General features: G+C 36.3%; 1 protein-coding gene across 4 annotated transcripts in view; it reads right to left on the bottom strand.

The window, feature by feature from the left end:
- Nucleotides 1-25305, bottom strand: part of LOC148949805 (synaptogenesis protein syg-2-like) — a 302236-nt gene that overhangs the window by 97035 nt on the left and 179896 nt on the right. For 3 of the 4 annotated variants that reach the window (XM_089093104.1, XM_089093107.1, XM_089093106.1), the window contains one exon: nt 21247-21371. In XM_089093104.1, the coding sequence (XP_088949230.1) occupies nt 21247-21371 (125 nt within the window). The remainder of the gene's footprint in view (nt 1-21246; nt 21372-25305) is intronic. The other variant, XM_089093105.1, reaches the window with a different exon arrangement.

The following is a 25305-nucleotide window of genomic DNA, read 5'->3' as shown; positions in this document are numbered from 1 at the left end:
AATGGGCCACAAGGATGGTTCTTTGAAATTGACGGGCACATTCCACTGGCGCTTCATGATTCAGTCAGAGATTTTGTTTTTCCCTGTATCAATCGACCAGTGAGCAGGGACTCACTGAGCCCCTACAATGGATCATTGATCGTGGATATGGGGATCCACTGGAGCCCCTCTAAGCAATAACTGATTACAGATTTGGACCCTAAGGAGAATATCGTTGTTGACCATGTGCTTTTGCACTGGATGGTGAACAGTGGTTTCAAGATCACCAAAATACATAGGGTCCTGCAATTCAGTCAGAAACCATACTTAAAGACGTTTATCGACACTTTTGTTGATAAACGCTCTCGGGCGAACAGTAAAGTAGAGAAGGAAATGTACAAACTCATTCTAAATTCAGCGTTTGGCAGAATGTTTGAAAGCGTACGCAACAGATCTCGCTGCGACGTCGTAACCTGCCCCCAAGAGTGTGCACGGATTATTGCCGACCCCAATTTTATAACGTTCAAGAGCTTAGAGGCTGGCATGGTTCTTCTACACAGAAAAAAGGTAAATGTGGTACTGAACAAAAATATAGCAGGAGGTAGTTCAGTACTTGAAATTTCCAAGAAGCTCATGTTGTCGTTTTTTACAATGTGTGCAAGGTGCAATGGCCACTGGAGGGGGAGGTTCAAGTTTACTATGGGGATACAGATTCTCTGCATTTAAAGGTAAAAACCGAGGATTTATTGGGAGATTTAGAAAATGGGGAACACATCAGCTCGCGGATGGATTTAACAAACTGGAATCCATCCCTCTACCCCGGGTTGGTGAAACGTCAAACCCCCAACCAACTACTAATATTAAAATCAGAGACAGGGAGTGATTTGATATCCAGGGGGATGTTCCCAGGTCCTAAAGTTTATTGCGTAGAAACACATAACAGGGATGTAAAGCAGGCGTGTAAAGGGGTGCCTACACATTTTGTAAAGAGCAATTTCAACATGAGCGTGTACAGAGACTGTGTAGAGAGTAGCCTAGTGCCGAGAGCACAAGTGCTTGCAATTCGCTCTCTACAGTATAAAAATTATACTGTAAGAGTGGAAAAGAATGCAATGTCGTGTATATCCGACAAAGTCTATATGCTCGAGAATGGTGTAAGTGTACTACCGCATGGCCACTACCGTATTTCAGACCGGGTTGAATGCATAGACTATCGCAATCAACTTGGTCTGGATAAATTAACCTAACCACTAACCACTAACCCTAACCACTAACCACTAACCTTTCATAAATTAACTAACCTAACCCAGTCTCACCTTAACCCAACCTAACCTGTAGCAGCAGCAGCAGCAGCAGTGACGACAACTATTGTATACAGTTTTTTCCACCGCGGTCCCAGGGGTTGTGGGGTGGGGAGTCCCGCCCCAAGGCCAGCCCGCCTGCGGCCGGCCCCGCTGCTCCTGGGGGTTGGGGGTCCTGCCCGTGGCCGGCCTTCGGCCCCGCGGCCCCGGGGGGGACCCCATTTTAAATTTAAATGTTCAACTGTGCTATTTTTTAAAGTTCATGTTCCAATGTTTCAAGTGTTTTTTTTTCATGTGTTGTACAAATAGTGTGTGTGTGCTAATGTACAAAAAGTGTGCTAATGTACAAAAAGTGTTTTTTAAGACAATAAGTGTTGTTGTTGTTGTTATTGTTGTTGTTCATGTTTGGACAAAAGTGTTTTTTTATAATAAATGTTGTACATAAAGTGTTTTTTATCGTTGTTCATGTGGAACAAATAGAGTTTTCATGTTTGAACAAGTGTCATTCTTATGTTGTTCATGTTGAACAAATAGAGTTTTCATGTTGAATAAATGACCATGAAAGATTGTTTTTGTTGTTCTTGTTAACGTACTAGATAGATCTATGGGAAATTATTATTATTACTACTACGTATTCACTGGACAAGTATGATTTACAATTAGCTGTAGTGCAACTGTTGTCAACATCAGCAACAAGCATGTATCAATTTAAAACACCCTTCAGTTAGTTTCTTTGTGGTCCCTCAATGTTGGGGGAAACAACACTCTTAGCTAAAATAATTCAAAATTGTCAGAAAATGTTTTTGGAAAAACCAAAGAAAATTTATTATTGCTATAGTATTTGGCCGGAGTCCTATGATCAAATAAAAGCTATTGCCAAACCCATACCAATGCAATGCATACGGGGACTTGATGTTTTCAAAAGTATAGAACCAAACTCGTGGCTGATTATTGATTAAATAAAAAAAACAAGTTTTTTAAACTGAAAGTAAGGAGCGACATTAAAACTTAAAACGAACAGAAATTATTCTGTATATGAAAGAGACTGTCCCCTCCTCAACGCCTCGCTCTTTACGCTAAAGTTTTTTATTATTTTAAAAAATAAATTTGTGAGACAGAGTCAAACTTTAGCGTAAAGAGCGAGGCGTTGTGGAGGGGACAGTCTCTTTCATATACAGAATAATTTCTGTTCGTTTTAAGTTTTAATGTCGCTCCTTACTTTCAGTTTAAAAAACTTGTTTTTTTCATTTAATTTTTGAACGTTTTTGAATAAATGCAGGTTTTGATCTTGGCTCACCGTACATGAATAATTAAAACAAAATTTTCATATTAATTTACTTTTATTTAGTTAAATGGCTTTCTCGAAACTTGTTCTATTTTAATTACGAACGTTTTATTAGTAATAAATATACGTAACTAACGAATTAACTTACGCAACGAACTTATATATTCATATGTTTTTAATACGTTTATTAGGGGGTTCGTCCCCTATTCAATACCTTGCCCTTTAAGTGAAAATTCGAATTTTGATCCAATTCATTAAAAATGACCGCTTAATCACAAAGGCCGTTAATTAGAATGAATAGCTCTTATGAAAGTACTAAAAAATCTTTGGCTTAAAGACCGAGGTATTGACTACGGGGTGAACCCAATTATATATGTTATATGTTCTGTTCGTTTAAAGTTTTGACGTTGCTGCTGTTGCAGTTGAAAAACTTGTTTTTTTATATTAAATTAATGATCTTTTTTTAAATAATGCTGGGAAGTCCGGCGTCCCCTTCATAGCAATGTCCCTTCCCCCATGAAAACTTCCTTCATGGAAAGATCCTCTCATATAACCCCTGACCCCCCCCCACTACCAGGAAAAATCTCCCCTGAAAACGTCTGTATACTTCCAAATAACCAATACTATATGTTAACATTGGGTAAAGTTCATAACTTTCAGCCCTCCCCCCAGGAACTTAGGGGGATTAAGTCATCCTAAAAGACATACTTGTAATATTTTCGAACATGCTGAACAAAATGGCTATCTCAAAATTTTGACCAGGTGACTTTGGGAAAAAACTGAGCGTGGGAGGGGGCCTAGTTGCCCTCCATTTTTTTTGGTCACTTAAAAAGGGCACTAGAACTTTCAATTTCCATTCCAATGAGCCCTCCCACGATATTCTAGGACAACTGGTTCGATACGATCACCCCTGGGAAAAAAAACAAAAACAAACAAACAAACAAATAAACACGCATCTTTCTTCTGGCAAAAAATGCAAAATTCCACATTTTTGTAGATGGGAGCTTGAAACCTCTACAGTAGGGTTCTCTGATACGCGGAATATGATGGTGTGATTTTCATTAAGGTTCTATAACTTTTAGGGTACTTTCCCCCTTTTTTCGAAAATCAGCCAAATTTTCTCAGGCGCCTAACTTTTGATGGGTAGGATTAAACTCAATCAAACTTATCTATTTGAAATCAGCATTAAAATGTGATTCTTTTGATTTATCTATTTGTATCAAAATGCCGTTTTCTAGAGTTTCGGTTACCATTGAGCCGGGTCGCTCCTTACTTACAGTTCGTTACCACGAACTGTTTGATGATTTGGCTGAATCCATTGAACAGTTCTCACAGGAAATGCTACAACTGTTCACCGTTCGCTCTCACCATGAACAGATTTCCATAATCCTAGTTCTACACAATCTGTTTCATCAGAGCAAATGTATGAAAACCCTTGCATTGAATTGCACCATATATATTATCTATCGAGTTGTTCGTGATTCTAGCTCACTAATAACTCTCAATGAGCATATATACCCCGGCACCCCTAAATTTCTGCTGTCAGTATACGCTCAGGTGGCAGATAAACCCAACGGCTGCATTTTTCAAAAACTCAATCAAATTAGATCCCTAGATCTACGTGTAGTAACCGAAATTTTGACAATAAAATTACCGTATACATTGCTGTGAGAAGTAAAAAAATCCATTTATTGACATTATAACACTGAATAAACTGCACGAGAATCGGCATTTTTTTTCTGTTTTAAGTACTTCAAAACCTCCACTCAGGAAGGCTATGCTCAAACACAGCGCTGAAGATGATTTCATTAATCTAATATCTGAACTTTGTTTAAATTTAACTGAGGGCAATGTACACTTGTCAGAAGGTGTTAGACAACAGACACGTACGTGCCTTGGCTTGCAAAAACAAGGGGATATTTTTTATAAGAAAACGTCTCCTTCAAGCTGGCGGTAGCTTTTTTACACTTTTACTTCCAATAATTGCAGGACTTGTAAACAGTTTTCTCTAGAGAATGGCTAAACCCTATAAATTGACGCCATTTGAACTTATCCTCTCGCCCGTTGAACATTTTGAAGACAATCTAAGCAAATTCATTAATGATGAGAATATTACTGATGACAAAAAACTGCTTTTACTTCAAGATGCATTGCGACGTGTCGACAAGCATAGACCTTATCGTGAGAGACCCGCCAGTCTCACCGTCACAGATCCCTCTAAACAGGAATCATCTCCTCAAGATTCTGCAGCAGCAGCAGTAGTGCAACCAAAGGAGAAGGAATTGAATTCAATTGTATTGAAAATTGGAAACCTATTGCCAGTGACCTATCGTGAACAGAGTAAAAGAGTATTATTATATCTCATGTTGGAAACTGGTGGTGATGAACATCAAGTTCAAGTCGACAGCACAGGGAAACGAATTATAATTCAGGGAAAAAGTTATAATCTAGTTGATTTAATTTGTGATATGGTGACGAATCGTAATGGACTTTTATCCTTTGACAATAATCTATACACCTTTCTAAGTGTATAAAACTTTCCCAAAAGTCTTATTGGCAATAGGTAAATTCTTAAGAAAATACGAGAAGTTAGTCATCCAGAAACGCCAACACCACCGTTTAAAAAAGAAGACGAATCAGTATTTGAAAACACTAGCAGCAACAGCACTACTGATATTACAACACCCACGACAGCTAGTCAAAAGTGAAGACGAATTGATTGACCATCCAGTGTGAAAAAGGGGAGTGGACATTACACTACGTGTTTGCATTCGAAATGGTTGAAGTTCTGAAACACGTCTATGAAAATATTGGTGAAGCGGGAAGTTTAAGTTCCCCCAAAACCCTTTCTAAAGTTGCTTCTGGCAGTACAATAATACAAGCAAAGGAGTATCTAGAGAATGAACCGAGTTACACACTGCATCGGAATCGTAGGCTTCGTGGCCAACAATATCGACAAACTAAAAGCTTTTTCCCTCTGCATATAATGCAAACGGATCTTTTAACTTTAGATGCAATTCAACGGCGTCACAATGCACCCTACAAATATATTTTGTTGGCAATCAGTGTACTTGGTCGCTATGACTATGCCATTCCATTGCGGTCAAAGAGAGGTGTTGAAGTTGCTCAGGCTTTAGAAAGTATTCTTGAACAGGATTGCTATAGAAAAATTCAATCGGATCGTGGTAGCGAATTTGTTAATCCCCATGTGCAAAAGGTTCTATTGAAATATAATACAGCACTTTATCATAGTCACAGCCCGATAAAGGCCGCATTGGCTGAAAGATTGATAAGAACGATTCGTCTATTAATTTCAAGATATTGTACACTGAAAAATACACCCGCTTTTATTCAGGATTTAGATAAAATCACGCGGATGTACAACCATCGACCCCATCGATCTTTGTCCAACTCGAGCCCTTGGGAAGTTCAACACTTTGAAAATACATTTGCTGCTTTTCTAAAGCAATATTCCAATGGTGAAAAAGAAAAAAATGTGAAGAAGAAATTCAATGTTGGTGATACTGTTCGAATTAATAGAACCGCCAATATTTATGAAAAGGGGAATTATTTATGGAGCACTGAACTTTTTAACGTGTCCAAAACCCTGGACACCGAACTCACAACATATCGACTGCGAGACAACAAAGATGATGAAACCAAAGATTCTCGGCGGTTCTTATGAATATGAACTGCAAAAAGTTAGAAACACTAGTGAAATTTATCAAATTGAAAAGATATTAAAGAGTCGTACTCGCAGGGGCCAGAGACAGTTGCTTGTTCGCTGGCTAGGATACAACTCTGATTTTGATTCTTGGGTCAGTGCTGAAGATATTAACAATACCCAATGTTTTCTCTGTGACTTTCATGTCCAATGTTTCTGATCCTCTCTACAATGGCCTGAATAGAACAAGTGATTATTGGACGAAACTCTCCCCCACCATCAAATTCTACGGAAAGTATGAAGTGGCTCTTGTCGACTGTATTCTCGAAAATACCTACGACATCCTGAGAAAAGATCGTAAATATGAAATAAAAATTAGACCCTATGATTGGCCGCCACCACTCTCAGGTGATCAAGAACAAATTCAAAGGATGAAATGGATGGATTATCCATATATTGAATTACCCTACGAGGAACTCACCTGTATAAATGATTTATGTCGTTCTATTAATAAAAGAATTCCCGCTCGTAAAAAAGGGCTTTTCATTTCAACTATTCAAAGGAGAAGGGCAAGATCTACATTAGTTCACCTATTGCCAATGAAAAGTTATTCTCAATGATAATCTAAAGGATGTTCTTGGCTTTAAGCTCAATATAATCAACGGTAAAAGTGCCGGAAACACTAATTTAATTTTTGCTGACTACCTGCCTGCCTTCTCCACGGACACTCGTATATTTCTCTACGCCTCATTTGTGGAAACATCTCGGGTTGGTAATTCAAATGTTCCCCTCCTATTAGTTCTTGAACGAAAAACCAATCAAGAACATATTCACCACTACAATATAAAGCATCTTAAGTATATTCCCGTAAACACTTCCTATTTGGAACTCTGTCAGTTAACACTAAGAACTGAATTAGGTGATCCCATAGCAATTTCAAAAGGTTTGGCTGTGATTACATGCCATTTTTGTCATATTGTTCAACAACAACAAGATGTCTAATAGAAAAGTGGTATTCACTTGTCCTGATATTGACTGCTATTTTAATACTATTGGCCCAAGACAACAGTGCAATGGAATGAACTATTACAAAGGGCGCTCGTCAATGTCTGGCTATGGTCTTGGCAGTTGGTATGCTAAACTGTTTCGCTCTTCACTATCTCTGGCTAGAAAATATCTTGTACCGGCTGCAACAGATTTTGCATCCTCTACACTATACGATTGAGGCTCTGGCAAGGATTTTAAAAAAAGTGCTACGGAAAAACTTAGGTCCAGTGCGCGAACCCTTGGCGAGAGATTAAAACAAAATGGTAAAGGTTTAAAAGGGTCGAGAAACAATGCATCACTCATCAGTCTCTACTCAGGTCGGAAACGAAATACATCACCCCTGTCAAAGAAAAGAAGGAAAAAGCCGACACGTAGTGTAAACAGAAGTAGAAGAAGAAGAAGCCCCAGGAAGAGAATTGTTAGATCGAAACTAGATTTATTTTCCTAAGATGTCGTACCTACCGCATAAGGATTCTCAACCTTCAATCACCCCCTCATTGAATCTATTCAATGCTGAAAATATGGATATGAGTGTCAAGCATGGATACTATGAACAATTTTATCCTCAACAACCCCTCTCCGATATTATTCACTTTCAAATTTATTCCAATGAAGACTACTTTATGGACATGTCTTCGACATTTATAGATTTACAAATGAAAGTCCGGGAATCCGATAATACAATGCCAATTCGGCCCGATGGAATATCCTATGAAAATTGTATATTACATAATTTATTTCGTCAAATCAGTGTCTACATCAATGGCACGCTGGTGAGCACAAGCAACAATCTTTGAAATTATACAAGCTATATGCAAATCAAGCTGATGACACCCAAGTCATACAAGGAATTGAGAGGCACCTCCAATTGATATGAATATATTACTAATATTGATAGTACAGATACACTTAAAAATGCTACAACTAGTGAATTACATCTAGTTGGAAAAATATATCATTAAATATTTAATATACCCCAATGGCTACCACCCAATGTTAAAGTGGATGTAAAACTGACGCTTGCACCATCCAATTTCATATTGAGAAAAAAAATTGCTGCCAATCCTGATGTAAGTCTCTCCCTCACCTCGGCAATACTTCATGTACGCAAACAACAGGTCATGAGTTCTGTTGCTTTGGCAGTGGAAAAACTGAGAGTCAGTGGAAATAATATTAAACTACTTGTTCCTCATACAATCACCAATCAACGTCATATTTCCATGGGGTCACGCACCTTCACCGACTCATCCTTTATCAATGGCGAAATTCCGTCAAAACTCGCTTTGGCATTTGTAAAAAGCACTAGTGCAATAGGATCATGGACTGGATGTCCACATAAATTCGAGATGTTTGGACTTTCATCTTTTGTGTGCAAAGTAAACGGCATCCCTCTCTACAATCTATCTTTTGATAAATTCTATAGAACATTTATGAGTTGGCCATGCAAACCCTGGATCATGATTCACAACTATTTGAAAATGGTATAACCGAAGAAATGTTTGCTAAAACACATGGTATTATTGTACTAAATTAGTCTGGCACGCAGGATATGAGTATAGTACATACGGGGAGTGTGCGTTTCGAGTGTACATTTGCCGACCCATTGGCTGAGAGTATTGCACTAATCTCACTAAATCAATATGAAACCTATTGGGAAATCACTCCCGAAGGCAGTGTTCTGCTAGACTTGGTGCCATGAACACCAGTCAAATAATCAATGTATTTAATATGGATCCCTACATGTCCCAGTACAAATCCTATTGTCTTCCCTCGGACCTTCTTTGAAAAATTCAAAGTGGAAACAATACCTTAATTATTGTTAATAACAGTGTGTCGACTGTGCTGACGGGCCATTGGCTGTGCATCTTTCAAACAATGAAGACGATTGAATTTTTTTATCCTCTTGGTCTACCCTATACATTCTACACATCCCACATCAGCAACTATATTGAGAGCAGTATTCAAAATTGGAGGAGAGTGCAGGATCTGACGACTAAGAGCTGTGGCTTCCATGCACTACTATATTTTGTGTTCCGATGTCGCGGTTATATTTACGAGCAGTTTCTCAACATTTATGTTGACAATCCATGTCTGAACGATTTTCTAGTGGAAAATATCCTCTTAGACCTTTACAGTATAAATTTCAGTGCCCTGAGAGTAAAGTGCTAAAAAAAATTTTGTAAATTTATTTATTAATAAAATGCATATATATTATATATATATATATATATATATATATATATATATATATATATATATATATATATATATATATATATATATATATATATATATATATATATATATATATATATATATATATATATATATATATATATATATACTACTACTACTAACAACAACAGCTCACCGCAGCCCCAAGCCGCCTGAGGTCAACACAGCTACACACGCTCCTCCTCCATCCCAATCAATTCAAAGCCTCCCTTTTTACACCCTCCCACGAAGTTCCCATTTCCTTTAAATCTTTCTTTATGACGTCCTCCCAACCCAGACGGGGACGACCTGCTTTCCGTTTAGCCCTAGATGGTTGGCCGAAAAGAACAATCTTCGGCAATCTGTCCTCCCTCATCCGAACAACATGCCCTAACCACCTCAACCTTTCTTTCATTATAGACCTAGAAAGCGGTATTGAACCACATTTTTCGTATAGCTTATTGTTTGAAATACGGTCAGTCAGCCGGGTACCCAGAACAATCCTTAAGCAATTTCTCTCGAAATCATCTAGCAAATCTTCATCCGCTTTTTGGAGCGTCCATGCTTCAGAGCCATATTTGACCACTGTCATCACTGTAGCTTCTAAGATTCTAATCTTGGTTTGCAGACTTATCTTCCTATTCTTCCAGACTTTTTTTTAACTGTGAAAAAACACCCTGAGCCTTCGATGTATAGGCAACTGTCGTGAACCACTAATGCCGGTAAATTATTTGGATTCACTGTGTATTGATCTTGATTGACTGCAAAGTCAGGGTCACATTTTCTACAGTATATTGTAACTTCACTCTTGTCATATCTCTTTGTATAGCCAATGATACTATTTGCATTCATGTTATGAAATTTACGAGTTTCAATCGGACTATTTGAAGCAATATCACATACAGTGTTTTCAAATGGTGAATCACATTCGGTAACTGCCAAATAAAAATCACTTGGTTTATAGTCGTAATAGGCAGTGTCGTCACAACGATGACGTAGAAACCAAATGGTCTTGTTGCCCCAACAGTTGAATTGTAGACCTGGCTCTTCCTCCCAGAATAATTTAAATCCACGACGATACCAATCTCGTAGAAAAAAACTAAAATCACGTTTTGGATTCTTTCCAATCATAGCGGGGTAAGTATTCTCCCACTGATCACATTTATCATAGTGACAATTGGAGCACAGATGTCCTCTAGGGTGAGAGTCACAAATCTCCTCAAGACATGAATTACATCCTTCAATTTGTACTGCTCAGCCTCTATGCAATTTACATGGATTACATAATTTGCATTTTTCACTATTGTCATCAATAATTGTACAATTCTCACATTGAGTCCATCTGCCAAGAGTGTACATGCATAGTGGACATGTATAGAACATTTTTTTTTTTTTTGGTTTCCAATGTCACTTGACTCTCTCACAGCTAAAACGAAATTGATCGTCCCTGCCGACGGATAAATTCAGGGTGGAGGAAATGAGAGAGTAGTAACTCTGTGACGTCACCTCTTTCGAATGGTGGAAGGAGCCATCTACATTGAATCCATTGACAATGTTTTCAAAAGTGTATCCACGATATTATTCTGCTTTGTTCCAATTAATATATCAATAAATTGAGTATAAGCATGAGTCACATCGACAAAGGTTCATACAATAGTCCAATGTGGAAGAATCAGTTTTCATTATATTGTCAAGTGTTCCCCGAGAGAATATCCTGCGTTGTAGAGAAAACTAGAGAAAATCGTCATCCAAAATCAAATGTTTTTCCATAAACACTAGATTTGATCTAATTCTCTCTCTCTCAAATTTATTCATTTTTCAATCCTTTCACTCTGACTGCTGACTCTAGACTGACCATGAATCGTTAGCCCTAGCATTCTAACCTGACAAAAAGAAAGGGAACATTTTCGATTTCGAAACAATTTTATTGGATAATTACAACAATAATACTAGTAAGCATGTACAATTAGCGATACAGTTTATTGTCTTCGATGTGTTTCACTAATGCACTTAAAGCACATTGAAGTCTATTCACATGTGCTATATCAACTTTTGCAGTGAAACATAATTGATCCTCCATTTTAAATTTGCTCAAGGATATCACATATCTTGCATATACTACATCCCATTCCAGACAAAGCCGTGATCCTCTTTTGATTTCCACCGCAATGTTTGGTGCTGTTGTATTATTGCTACCAACTCCACTATCAACTTCTAATAGGGTAAACATTCCGCTCATCATCAGCACAAATATATATCCAAATGAGTAAAGTCAAACTGTTCTTCTCACTCCTTTGAATTATATTCACAGACTAATAAAAAAACTATAGCAAAATTCATTTCCTTATATTGTCTGCAATCCTCTCCCGCTAATATGTAACCAACCCTCTGATTGGCTTAGAAGGAGACATAACCGACTCTCTGATTGGTTTAGAAGGAGGCATGTACTTCCTGTTTCCAGTTATCGGATCAATAAAATTCCCCCATCGATTACGCAATCAATTTCTCAGAAATTCTCTTCCCTTCGTGGATCGATAATCCTTGAATAAATTATAACCTGTCGGCGTTAGACCAAATTGTAGATGGCAGCACCTGTGTTCGTACGGGAGTACTAGGTTCATCCCTACTCATATTTTCTGTAAGTTATAAATTATTTAAGCAATATAAATTAATACCGATTCTTTTTGTTTACAGGAAGAGCCTACTGCTAATAATAATAGAGTAATAAATAGGAAAAAAAATTAAAGTGTACATTAAAGGAGATAGAAAGAGAGAGAAATAGAGATAAAGAGAAAGAGAGAAAAAGAAAGGCAGAGAAGATATATACACACAAATAATATTCCCTAAATTGATTTCCTTTTTTTCTTAACTATAACCTAAAGTGATAAGTGATTTAAAGCCAAGCCGATTAAATGTATTGAACTAATAACAAATGAAAAAAATTGTGAATGATAAAAGTTGCATTTTCGCCTTTCCATTTTTGGCCACCATGGGGGATCATTAGGTTACAAAAATGTATTGCAGTTTCAAACAGTTCGTGGCAGTGAACTGTTTGAAAATATTCTGGGCACACAGTGTTAAACTTTTCTCACCCTACACCTGCCTACGTGACAATACATAATTTATAGGTTAAAAAAATATGGATAGCGAAAAAAGAAAAACAATATATCAAAAGGCAATACACAAATTAATCTCAAGTGGTGGTAACCAATTACTTATTGATCAAAATAATTCTTTGTCTGATGAAACATTTTAGAAAGCCATCTTGATTTTAGATTTACACCTTTTCATCTTTTGCATTACTTATTATCATATAAATAACAGATCTAAAGCCGAACTGGTCAGCCATGATAATGAATTTTCCAATGATTAATTAAAAAAAAACTTTTTATACAAAATAAGTTTTTCAAAGAAAAGTAAAGAACTCCATTAAACAAAAAAAGAGCAAAAACGAAATTAATAATTTACCAAGCGTGTAACTGCCACAAATCCGCATCGATAAATAAATGAAACCCAAAACGAACAGAAATTACAATAAATAACCGAATCAAATTCAAAACAAGCAGAAATTAACACAAGTTGGGCACAAAACCCTTATTCCTTCCCAAGGCCAGAACATAATTTGCATTTTAATGAACAAAATACAAATGAATGTGCATTGTCAGTTTAATATACATAAACTGATATTTAGTAATCAAAATGTTAATATTATTTGATGTATTAAAGTTATAAAAGTAAAAACATTTATATTTTTTTCAGTAAAGTGCAAATTATGTTCTGGCCTTGGGAAGGCATAGGGGTTTTAAGCCCAACTAATATTACTTTCTGCTTGTTTTGAGTTTGACTCGGTTATTTATTGTAATTTCTGTTCGTTTTGAGTTTCATTTATTTATCGATGCTGATTTGTGGTAGTTTCACACTTGGTAGATTATTTTATTTTATTTTTGCTCATTTTTGATTAATGGAGTTCTTTAGTTTTCTTTGAAAAACTTATTTTGTGGAAAAAGTTTTTTTAATTAATTTCTGTTCGTTTTATATTGACATAGTCTTTTCAGGGAAAAAGAAAATAATGCTTTAAATCTTTTGTTTTTTATAGAGTTTATAGTTAGGCCTGCTATTTGTAAGGTGGAGAAAAATTTTCAGCAATTTTTAATAACATACACCCTTTTAAGAATCTGGAAACAAATAGTAATGTTTAATTTAGTTTCATACCTCCTCTAGTTGACCTGAAATGAAAAACTTTATACCATTCGCAAAAAAATCTGTTTACTTTCTTTGATAGCTTAGATACACTTACGGTATTTTGATTTGGTTAAATTTTTAGAGCAGAAGTAACCCCGAAAGTTTTAACATAATACCCTCAATCGTTCTTTGGATATTGTTGAGTTGTGTTATTGGGAATTGGCCTTAATAAAGTGCATTTTGATTTAATCTCAAGGAGAAATTTTGTTTTTAATAATAATGGGCAATTGGAACGGCGGGCGTGGAAAGGGGATTAGTTGCTCTCCAACTACCTTCGTCTATTTAAAAGGGCATCAGCTTTTTCTATTTTCAATCAAATGAGCCCTTTTCGAAGTTCCCAAGACAACTCCTTCGATACGAAGTGCCCGGGTCTAAACAACAACAACAACAACAAAAAATAATAAATTATACCCACATCGATGTTTATTATAAAAATGTCAAGCCTTCCAATCACTTTCAACTATTAAAAAGGGGACTAGGCCTTTTGATTTTCAATCGAATGTTCATTTTTGGAAACGACAACACTTTCTACAAACACCTTATATGCCCCCAGGGCATAAATTACAACCCTTACCCTAAGGTCATTCTCAAAGACCTAATTTCCAGAACTTTCTACTACGTTGAACAAAATGACGTTGAACAAAATTTTCCAATCTGAAAATTTTGATTGGATGTGTTTGGAGGAATGGTGCTTGGGAGAGAGAGAGGTTAGTTAAGCTTCAATCACTTTTGACTATTACAAAGGGCACTAGCCTTCTCAATTTCAAATTGAATAAGCCCATTTTGAAGTTTTATGACAACTCTATCTATGAAATCTTATATGCCACCAGGGCATAAACTACAACCTTTGACCTTGGGGATCTCGGGGGTTTGTCATCCTTAAATACATAATTTCCAGAACTTTGAACAATGTTGAACAAAATGGCTGTCTCTAAACTTTGATTGAATGTTTTTGGGGAAATGGTGGGATTAAGAGGGGGATTTATTACTCTCCATTCACTTTCGACTATTAAAAAGGGCAGATTCAATTTTCAATCAAATGAGCCCTTTTTGAAATTTCTATAACATCTTTCGATATAAACTTTAATGCCACCAGGGCATAACTTACAACCCTTACACTGAGGGCTTTGAGGGGGTTATCATCCTAAAAGATCTAATTTCTAGAACTTTCAACTACGTTGAACAACATGGATATCTCAAAATTTTGATTAGATGTGTTTGGGAAAATAGTGGATGTGATAGTGGACGTGTTAGTGGCTATCCAATCACTTTCAACTATTAAAAAGGGCACTAGCCCTTTTAATTTCCAATTGAATGAGTCCTTTTGAAATTTCTACGACAACGCTTTCGATAAAAACTTTATATTCCCCCAGGGCATAGCTTACGAACCTTGCCCTGAGGGCTGTTGGGGGAGGGGTTGTCATGCTTAAGGACCTAATTTCTAAAACTTTCAACTACGTTGAATCAAATTGTTATCTAAAAATTTTGATTGCAACAAATTTGTTTGGGGAAAAGGTGGGCATGTGAGGGGGGGGGGGTAGTTGCCCTCAAATCATTTTCGACTATTAAAAAGGGTACTAGCCCTTTGAATTTCCAATCGAGCGAGCCCTTTTTAAAGTTTCTACGACAAAGATTTCAATAAAAACCTTATATGCCCCCAGGGCATAACTTATAATCCTTGCACTGAGAGTTGTGGGAGAGTGTTTAGGGAAATAGTGGGCGTGATAGGGGGGTTAGTTGCCCTCAAATCACTTTCGACTACTAAAAAGGTACTAACCCTTTGATTTTCAAATAAAACGAGCCCTTTTTCAAGTTTCTACGAGAAAGATTTCAGTAAAAACCTTATCTCTATGTGTATCTATGTGTATTATCTCTATGTGGGTGTCGTCTCTGTGTGTGTGTCGTCTCTGGTTTGTGTCAGGTTAGGTTAGGGGGGTTAGTTACCCTCAAATCACTTTCTACTATTAAAAAGGGTACTAGCCCCTTGAATTTCAAATCGAATGAGCCCTTTTTCAAGTTTCGACGACAAAGATTTCAATAAAACCTTATATGCCCAAAGGGCATATAATCCTTGCCCTGAAGGTTGTGGGGAAGTGTCCTCCTCAAAGATATGTTTTCTATGTGGAAATCAACTACGCTGAACAAAATGGCTATCTCAAAATTTTTATTGGATGTGTTTTGGGGGAATGATTGGTTTGGGGGGGGGGGCAAGTTGCCCTCCAATCACTTTCGACTATTAAAAAGGGCACTAGCCCTTTGAATTTCCAATCGAATGAGCTTTTTTTGAAGTTTCTACGACAACGCCTTCTTTAAAAACCTTATATGCCCCCAGGGCATAACTTAAAACCTTTGCCCTGAGGGCTCTGGGGGAGTGTCCTCCTCAAAAACATATTTTCTATGTGGAAATCAACTACGCTGAACAAAATGGATATCTCAAAAGTTTGATTGGATGTGTTTGGTGGAATTATGGGCGTGGGGGGGGGGCTAGTTGCCCTCCAATCACTTTCGACTATTAAAAAGGGTACTAGGCCTTTGAATTTTCAATCGAATCAGCCTCTTTTGAAGTTTCTACGACAACGCCTTCTATAAAAACCTTATATGCCCCCAAGGCATAACTTTTAACCCTTGCCCTGAGGGTTCTGGGGGAGTGTCCTCCTCAAAAACATATTTTTTATCTGGAAATCAAATACGCTGAACAAAACGGCTATCTCAAAATGTTGATTGGATGTTTTTGGGGGACTGGTGGGCATGGGGGGGCGAGTTGCCCTCCTATCCCTTTCGACAATTAAAAATTGAACTAGCCACTCCAATTTCAAATCGATTGAGCCCTTTTCGACGTTTCTACGACAACTCCTTCGATACGAAGTGTCCGGTAGCGCGCTGCCTATGATAAAGGTCTCACTCAATGGGCTTTTGAAGCATTAGAAACAAAAAGCAGATTTTTGCAGGTTTATCAATTAATAAATATACTGGTAATATAAATATTGATTTTAATTATCATATTATTTTAAAAAATGAGCCCACCTTCAAAAATAAGGTATTACAAGACGTTTAAGGGATTAGTTGATGTAACAAACCTAAAAGAAGGGCAGCATCAAAAGCTTGGCTTAAAATTATGTCCCAACAATATATGTCTAATTCATTTGTTATTTTAGAATTTTTAATCCAGTTACTTTTATGGTTTGATGAAGGTAGCTGCAAATTTTAAACGTAAGTAATTGTATATTATATATTTTGTTTTAATCTATTTTAGCTTTATAAATATATATTTTCTAGTTTTAGTTTATGGTTTCTTTTTTTTTATGCTGAAGACGCCTTGTTGTATATGGGCGAAATATTCGTAGGATTTTTGTTTCTCTTCACTTTCATTTACTGGCCATAGACACGTTTTTCGTCTTTATATTCATTTCTTTGTTTTTTTATCATATGAATATTTACGAGGAAATTACTAGCATAACAAGTTGAACTGTAACCTCAACAAGCTGGTCACAGAGCTTTCCTGCTCACAGTTGTCGACAGAAAAAAAACAGCAGCAAAAAAGAGCTAAACTTGCTATGGGAGTAATTTCCTGAAAATGTTGGCATATAAATAATTAAATATTGGAAATGAACAAAGTAGAGATTTGGAATGAAGCTAATATTTTTTAAGTTCTTAATCAATCAAACAAAATTGGGGACAATTAAATATTATGGTTTTCTTCCATTTGAAATTAATTGGATATTGCCTTCACATGCACTTCAGATATTACTACTATTAACTCACTGTTTCATCAAGCCACTTTGGTTCGCAGACCTATCTTTCTTTTCTCCCAAACTTTTTTCAACTATGGAAAAACACCCGCACCTTGGCTATTCTACTTTTAGCATCTTCACTCCATTTACCAATTAATAATACCCCCTAGGTAAGTGAAGCTGTCCACTTGATCAAACTTCTCGTTATGCGGCACCGCCTCATCCTCTTTATTTATTCCTAGTCTAGGTGACTGTGTCTTCTTAAATTTAATTTTCAAACCTATTCTTGCACCTGAACTCGCAAAACCCCCAACAAATGGAAAAACTCCAACAAAGTATGGAAAAACTCTACTTTTCTACTTTAAACACGTTCACTCCGTTCACCACATGTATTAATAATGCTACCCAGGTAAGGGAAGCTGTCCACCTGATTGAACTTCTCGTTATCTAGCACCGCCTCTTCCTATTTATTTATTCCTAGTGTAGGTGACTTTGTCTTCTTAAATTTAATTTTCAAACCCATTCTTGCACCTGAACTTGCAAAACATGCAACAAATGGAAAAACTCCAACAAACGATGGAAAACACCCAGACCTTGGCTATTCTACTGACACGTTCACTCCGTTCACCACCTGTATTAATAATGCTACCCAGATAAATGAAGCTGCACACTTGATCGAGCTTCTCATTATCCGGCACCACCCCTTCCTGTTTATTTATTCCTAGTCTAGGGGACTTTGTCTTCTAAAATTTAATTTTCAAATTTATTCTTGCAGCTGAACTCGAAAAACCTCCAACAAATGAAATAACTCCAACAAACTAGGAAAAAACACCCGGACCTTGGCTATTCTACTTTTAACATCTTCACTCCGTTCACCATCTGTATTAATAATGCTACCCAGGTAAGGGAAGTTGTCCGTCTGATTGAACTTCTAGTTATCCGGCACACCAACTTCCTATTTATTTATTCCTAGTCTAGGCGACTTTGTCTTTTTAAATTTAATTTTCAAACTTATTCTTGCGTTTGAACTCGCAAAACCTAAAACAAATGAAATAACTCCAACAAACTATGGAAAAACATCCGGACCTTGGCTATTCTACTTTTAACATCTTCACTCCATTCACCACCTGTATTAATAATGCTACCCAGGTAAGTGAAGCTGTCTGCCTGATCGAACTTCTTGATACCCGGCACCACCTCTTATCTTCATTTATTCGTAGTCTAAGTGACTTAGTCTCCTTAAATTTAATTTTCAAAGCTATTTTTGCAGCTGAACTCGCAAAACCTCCAACAAATGAAATAACTCCAACAAACAATGGAAAAACATCCAGACCTTGGGTATTCTACTTTTAACATCTTCACTCCATTCACCAGCTGTATTAATAATGCTACCCAGGTAAGTGAAGCTGTCGGCCTGATCGAACTTCTTGTTATCCGGCACCACCTCTTATCTTCATTTATTCGTAGTCTAAGCGACTTAGTCTCCTTAAATTTAATTTTCAAAGCTATTTTTGCACCTGAACTCGCAAAATCTCCAACAAATTATCAATTTTCTAATATTTTTATCTAGCATACTCAAATCATAAGCATAATCAAAGTTTAGGAAACTTTTACTTTCCCGTTTGTTTTCAAGTTTTCCCATAATCTTTGCCGTAATCCTTGTCACAAAGTCCATCAAAATGATCAATATAAATGGGGATATAACGCTATCGTGCTTAACTTCTGTTTCAATTTGAAACTAGCTACTAACCTCATTTCCTACCTTGACCCAGCAATACTGGTTTCGTATTTCGCTGTTCACATTGTGTTAACCTATATTAATTGTATATACTTGCGTGTAAAGGGTGGGGATTAGTTTTGGGACAGTGTCCACCAAAACTTAAAATCAACGCAATTTCTGAATGTCTTTTTCTACTTTTCGTATAAATGTACATTTGTTTCGTGATTTTTCTAGTTAGAATCCTCCCCTACAAAGGAATCAAAGTGTCCACCTACACGTAAGCTTCTTTTCACAAAGTAGACATGGGCAGACCTGTCAAATATCATCAGGAAAAATCACTGATATTGTAATGTTTAGGGGATTAATCTGTATACCGATCGCGCCAATTGCTCCGTTGAGGTTAAGGCTGTGAACTTGCACCTTATAAGTTTTCCAATCGCGCCACTTGTAACGCTAAGGATTGTGCCAATTGTGCCATCGAGGACTGCGCCAAAGCAATGGGGAGTAAGGTAAATGGGTGACCGCACCACTCTCAATCTTAGAGAGAAAATAAAATATGTAACTACAAAAGACAAACCTCTTTTCTACGAATTATCTCCAAATCGGATTCCTTAGGGAGCGCTGCCTATGGAGTACAATTGAACTAGTTATCTACTGTGCGATGAGATACAGGCATATAATAAGAACAAACACAAATAGAAAAGTAATGGTTTTATTGAGACTTACATTTCAGGTGTACAACAACGTACGTATATGAGCAAGGCTTCACTTTGGTAGAAACATAATGTCTGTAATCATAATGCCTGCGTTCTAAATAAAAATCCTTCCAAAATACACTTTTCTAACATTATAAAACACTAGTCTTGATTCTGCGCGCTAAGAGCTATTTCACGATTGGCCGAACTCCTGTGGAGGGCCCGCTACCTTGTAATTATGTTTACCAACTAAACTCATTATGCTAACTGCCCATACAATAATTTGTTTTCAATATTTTTGATGATTAAACATTTATACTCCTATGCTAACTTAAAATTCGCGTGAACTTTATATCTCGTGATTTTTTATTGCCAAGTATCTTCGCGAAATTCAAAACCGTCTCCCTTGATTAGCACCGATGTTTGGCAGGGACTAAAATGCAGTTTTTCCTTTGCTGATTAAGAATTTAGACTCAAGTTTGAAACGGGATTTAAGCTTAATTAGGGGAAGTTTAATTTATGTCGGAATTATCCTTAGAAGGAAAGAATTTATTTTTATTTTAAATATATCACATATTACTCACGGTACAATATAAGGCTTGAATTGATCGAAAATAAGCTAGTTGCTCTATTTTTGGGCACGCTTTTCTGGAGGATCTTTCTGTCTTAGCTTTATTTTGTAAATTAGGTCCCCTTTGTCCTACGAATTTATAGTTATAACTGACCAGGAATAAAAGGTTTGTTGATCTGTTTTTGAGTTCCCTCAACATCCTCCTTCTCTAAGCACAAAGTGGGTTCCTCTTAACTCAGTTCAATAAATGAAGTTTTTGATCTAATCGGGTTCTATCAAAATCCTGATCTTAAACCTGATTATAAAAAGGTTATCTTTTATGAGATTTATTTTTAGGGAATATTCTTTTGAATGTACAAAACTGAGAGCTGATTAAGTATTTTGACGTTAATATTTTACAAAATTGTAAATGGTTGGCTTAATTAATTCAGGAAAATTAGGAAGAGTTTAAGTTTTGTCAAGAGATATAAAATTGCATACAATAGGTGCAGTGTGCTATATTTCGTGAAAGTTTCATGTGTAGTTTGGACTGATAGAGATGCTCCTATGTCAGGCATGGAGTACACTTTGAATGGTGGAAAAATGGCAATCCGAAATGTTTACTCGGTGACAGAGAACTGGAATCTCCTCAGTTTTTACTTACCCAAATAAAAAATTTAAGAAAGTCTAGAGAAAAAACAAACTTAACCAAATATGATGTTACACTTAATTTATAGTTTTGTTGAAGGACCGTATGTAATTTGTTACTATAAGAAACTGGAAAAAAAAATGCTTCAAAAAAGTTACAAGGATCTTACATCTTTAAGCCATCTAACACTAGTCAGTGGTGGATTCGCTTGAGCTTGACATTCAATTCTTACTTCACTGCCTTCTACCAGCTTAAAGCCAGCTTGTTGAATCACTATATTCAAAATGGGAGGATCTATAAAAAATGAATATCTATTATTTTTTAATGAAACAATTTTTAGTCACTAATTTGATAGCTAGGCTAAAATCCATGTATGTCTGATAATTTAAGTCAAGCCAATTTGCAAAAACATGCAATAAAACAAGAATGACACGTTTGGACAGACCTGCATGCAGGGTTACCACGGGTTTTGCGTATCTAAAAGTTTTTAAAATATCAACTTGATTCAGCTTCCTATGGTTAGTAGAGCTTTTTATCACAAACAGGAACTCTTGAATAACTTTCTACTTCCAAATGAACCTTTTATATAACTGGAGAACTTTTAATTAAATGTTTATATGATGTATTTTCTGATTTTCTTTAAATGCAGCAAAGGGGCCACGACTCCTACCTATTTTATGGTCTGATGCAAGAAATACAATAATTAAAAATAGTAAAGGCACTTTACCTAAGCATCTATGGTGATTTTCACTAAAACTCCTATCAGGATCAGTTTCGTCAGTAACTCTTGTTTCTAGAATGCTTAAGGAGTTTCTTAGGAGTCGGTTTCCATTGGGAAATGCTATTGCAAACAGAAAGGGGAAGAGGCAGTTACTACAATCAAAGAAAGGACTAAGGGAAGGGAAATTCAATTCAGAAGTCACAGATATTTTGTGTCCATTCACAATGGAAGCGTCAGTGGCCAAACAATCTATCCAGCAAATTTGCCTGTGTCCATAAGCATTGTTCCGGATTCACAAAAGAGTCGGTTGGAACTTTCGGTCAGTTGGAACTATGGTCTATTTTGAAATAGACCATAGAACACTACCAACAAAATGTGTCAAACTATAGTTATAAGGCTCACCATCGTTATTCATTGAAAAATCTATATTCAACTCTCCTGACTAAAACTATTGAAGAAAAGGCTAGAGAAAGGGAATGTTTGAATTCTGGATTTATCAATTCCTATGTCGAATGTCAATGATGACATCAGGAACTCAAGTTCTCACGTACAGATTTGCCACTGTTCACAAGTAAGTATCATGTCTGCGAAATAAGGGTGAATACCCAGGACGTAGAGACCTACCACTACTTATGTCTACCTTACAACAAAATTTTGAATCCGTTTATAATAGTCGTTATATAATAGCCACTTTGAAATAAACCGCAAACGAAAGCAATTTGCCAAACTACACAATACTAAAGCAATCGAAAGGATCGGTGATGAATTTAAAGATGGTTCACCCGATTCACTCCATTGTCATTATTAAAAAAATAACTAAGGAAAGGGAAATTTAAATTCTGTAGGTATAGTGTTTTATGTTGACTCTCAATGAAGGCATCAAGGATTCATCATCCAATCTACTATTTTGCCGGTATTCATAAGTAAGTTTATAAGTACGAGAATAATCATAAATATCGATGAAAATTTTGAAGAAACCTCATCTGTCTCTACCGAAGGTCTCTAATTTAGAAAAGCCTAAGAAAATGGAAATTCTAAATTCTGCACGTATTCAACCCTCAGTAGTGGCATATAGCTCTCAGTTTCAAACTTCTAGGATAGCAGTGTTCACAAAAAAATGCTATGCCTTAAATGAGATATGACAGAATGCCAAAGTTTGTTCTTTTCGGCCATTAGTCTGGGGCGAAAAGAAAATCACATTGTCCCCAAATGGGGTGACAAGAGGTCATAAAGAACGATTTAAAGGAAATTGAAACTTCATACGAGCGGGTAAAGAGTGAACCAATGATTAGATTGGGTTGGGGGAGAGGCGGGCGCAGCTGTGTTGGCCTCAGGTGCCTTGGTGCTGCAGTTCGATATTATTGGTATTATGAGTAATAGTAGTACTATATCTGTCTCACAGAAAAATTTCATTTGGGCATATGAGAGTCAGTCCTGGTCTCACTTTGAAACGAAATAGCACTGAAGCCAAATTAGAAACTATAAAAATGGTCGTAAGAACCGCCGAGGATTTTCACGAAACTTCATTTGACCCTCCAGACTGCCACTTTTCAAGAAAGACCTAGAGAATGCGGATATTTCATTTTTACTCCAGAGGGTGGTATCAATCAATCATTTCCTGAACAAAAGATTTTCTATTGTCCTTAAATAAATCTGATTCATATCTGTGATCGAGCATCAGTTTTGGGCCTGATAAATGCAATATGGACCTTACTTAGAAATAAACCACTACAAAATGCAATGAGCTAAATTGCAGCAATAGGAATACATATTTACATAATTTTTGGCACCACACTATCTAAGCTTGAAAAATGAGAAAATGAAAGACAACGGGGAAAGAAGAGGCTATTTACAGCTAGTGATTAAAAGAAGAGGCAAGCTTGTAATAAAAATTTGTGAGACCAAACTGACAAAAACATGACAGAAGGAGAAAACGAAGAATGACCATGAAAAACTTTTTCTGAATTCTGCAGCTATAAAATCCAGTATAAAACTCTAACGGGTGGTAATGGAGATCAAAAACCTAACGTAAGTGGTGTCAGGATCCGGTGTCTAGCCTAGTGTTTTTTAGTGCTTATAAGTATCATATCTGCCTGATGAAAAAATGTTGATTGTGAATATGAGAATAGGTTGACAACCCCATTTGAAATAAAGCTCTAGCAAAGGTAAAGAGCCAAAACACAAGCTCAAGAGTCGATGAGCCATCGACAAAACCTTTTTATAAGAATTTCGGTCTTATCCAACTATAGATAAGAGAAGTAGCCCAAACATCATATTTAAAATACAAAAATCAATTCAATTGCTAAACACAAGAGCAGAACCTTTCCTTCTAATAGTTAAAAACCAACTATTTATACAATTGAAGGGATTGATTTTATTTGAAACAAACAAAATTGAAAGGTATAAAAGTCCTATCTCTATACTTGACAACCGGGTATCTCGATGTTCTGCAATTTATTGAAGATTCTACACAGAATATTTATTTAATTGCTGTTTGTGAAACATTTGTTAGTTCAGACCAGTCTCTTTCGTTATTTGCATTTCCAGATTATTCGTTGAAGGTAGCGAAAGTCCCTGAATCGTGGCAACTTAGGATTTTTGGTAAAAATGAATTGGAATCTTTCTGTAAGAGATGCTTTGATAGTTTGGATTGAAGGAAACGTCGAGAGTTTTTGTGTTGAATTAGAAACTGAAAAGAATAAAATAATTATTTTTCTGGTGTATAAGCCACATAGCACTCGCTTGGACGAATTTATTGAAGGTTTTGATCTGTTAATGTCTTGTTAAAGTCCCATAGTGGTTTAAATTGTATCTTCGTGGATGATTTTAGTTTTAACTTGCTAGATTTGAATGGTAATAATGTAGATTTTTTTTTAATTACATGGTTGCTAATGATCTTTACCCTTTAGTATGCGTACATGCAAGGATTTCTAGTCATTCAGCTGCTTTGATAGATAACTTATTTGTCAGGTCTAAGTTGCTAATTACAAGTTATACTGATTTGTGTATTTATCCCTGATCTGACCATCTTCCAGTTATCGCGAGGATTACTTGTGTGCCAAAAACTAGTAGCAAAGAAAAGAAAAGGAAAGTGAGGCAATTGAAAAAGGCTAATTTAGATAAATTTGCAAAGGAACTGAGTACACTTAGCTAGGTTCCTGTTCTTGAAATAGCGGGTGATGTAAACGATGCGTACGACACATTCTGCTCGATTATATAACCTATTTACGAACAAAAATGTCCTCTAAAAATCGTTAAAGATAGGTAGGATGTACCCCGTAAACACTGATAAGAATTTAAATTGTTCATAAAATAGATAACAGGAATCATCTTTATGAATAGTAGCTTAGGACAGAAAAAGGTGAAGATTTTGAAGAATTCAGGATTGCCCGTAACAAGGTAAACTCTCTTAGAAGAAGAGCAAAGAGGGATTATTTTGAAAAGAAATTTACTGAGACCAAAGGTAACTCGAAAGAAACTTGAAAGATCATCGGGGAGATGATATCA

Source organism: Artemia sp. Qi Xiang Cuo, chromosome 8 (genome assembly GCF_049724085.1).
Source record: "Artemia sp. Qi Xiang Cuo chromosome 8, ASM4972408v1, whole genome shotgun sequence".
Taxonomy (NCBI): Eukaryota; Metazoa; Arthropoda; class Branchiopoda; order Anostraca; family Artemiidae; genus Artemia; species Artemia sp. Qi Xiang Cuo.
The sequence above is the reverse complement of the archived record's forward strand: the minus strand, read 5'-3'. Positions and strand labels throughout refer to the sequence as shown.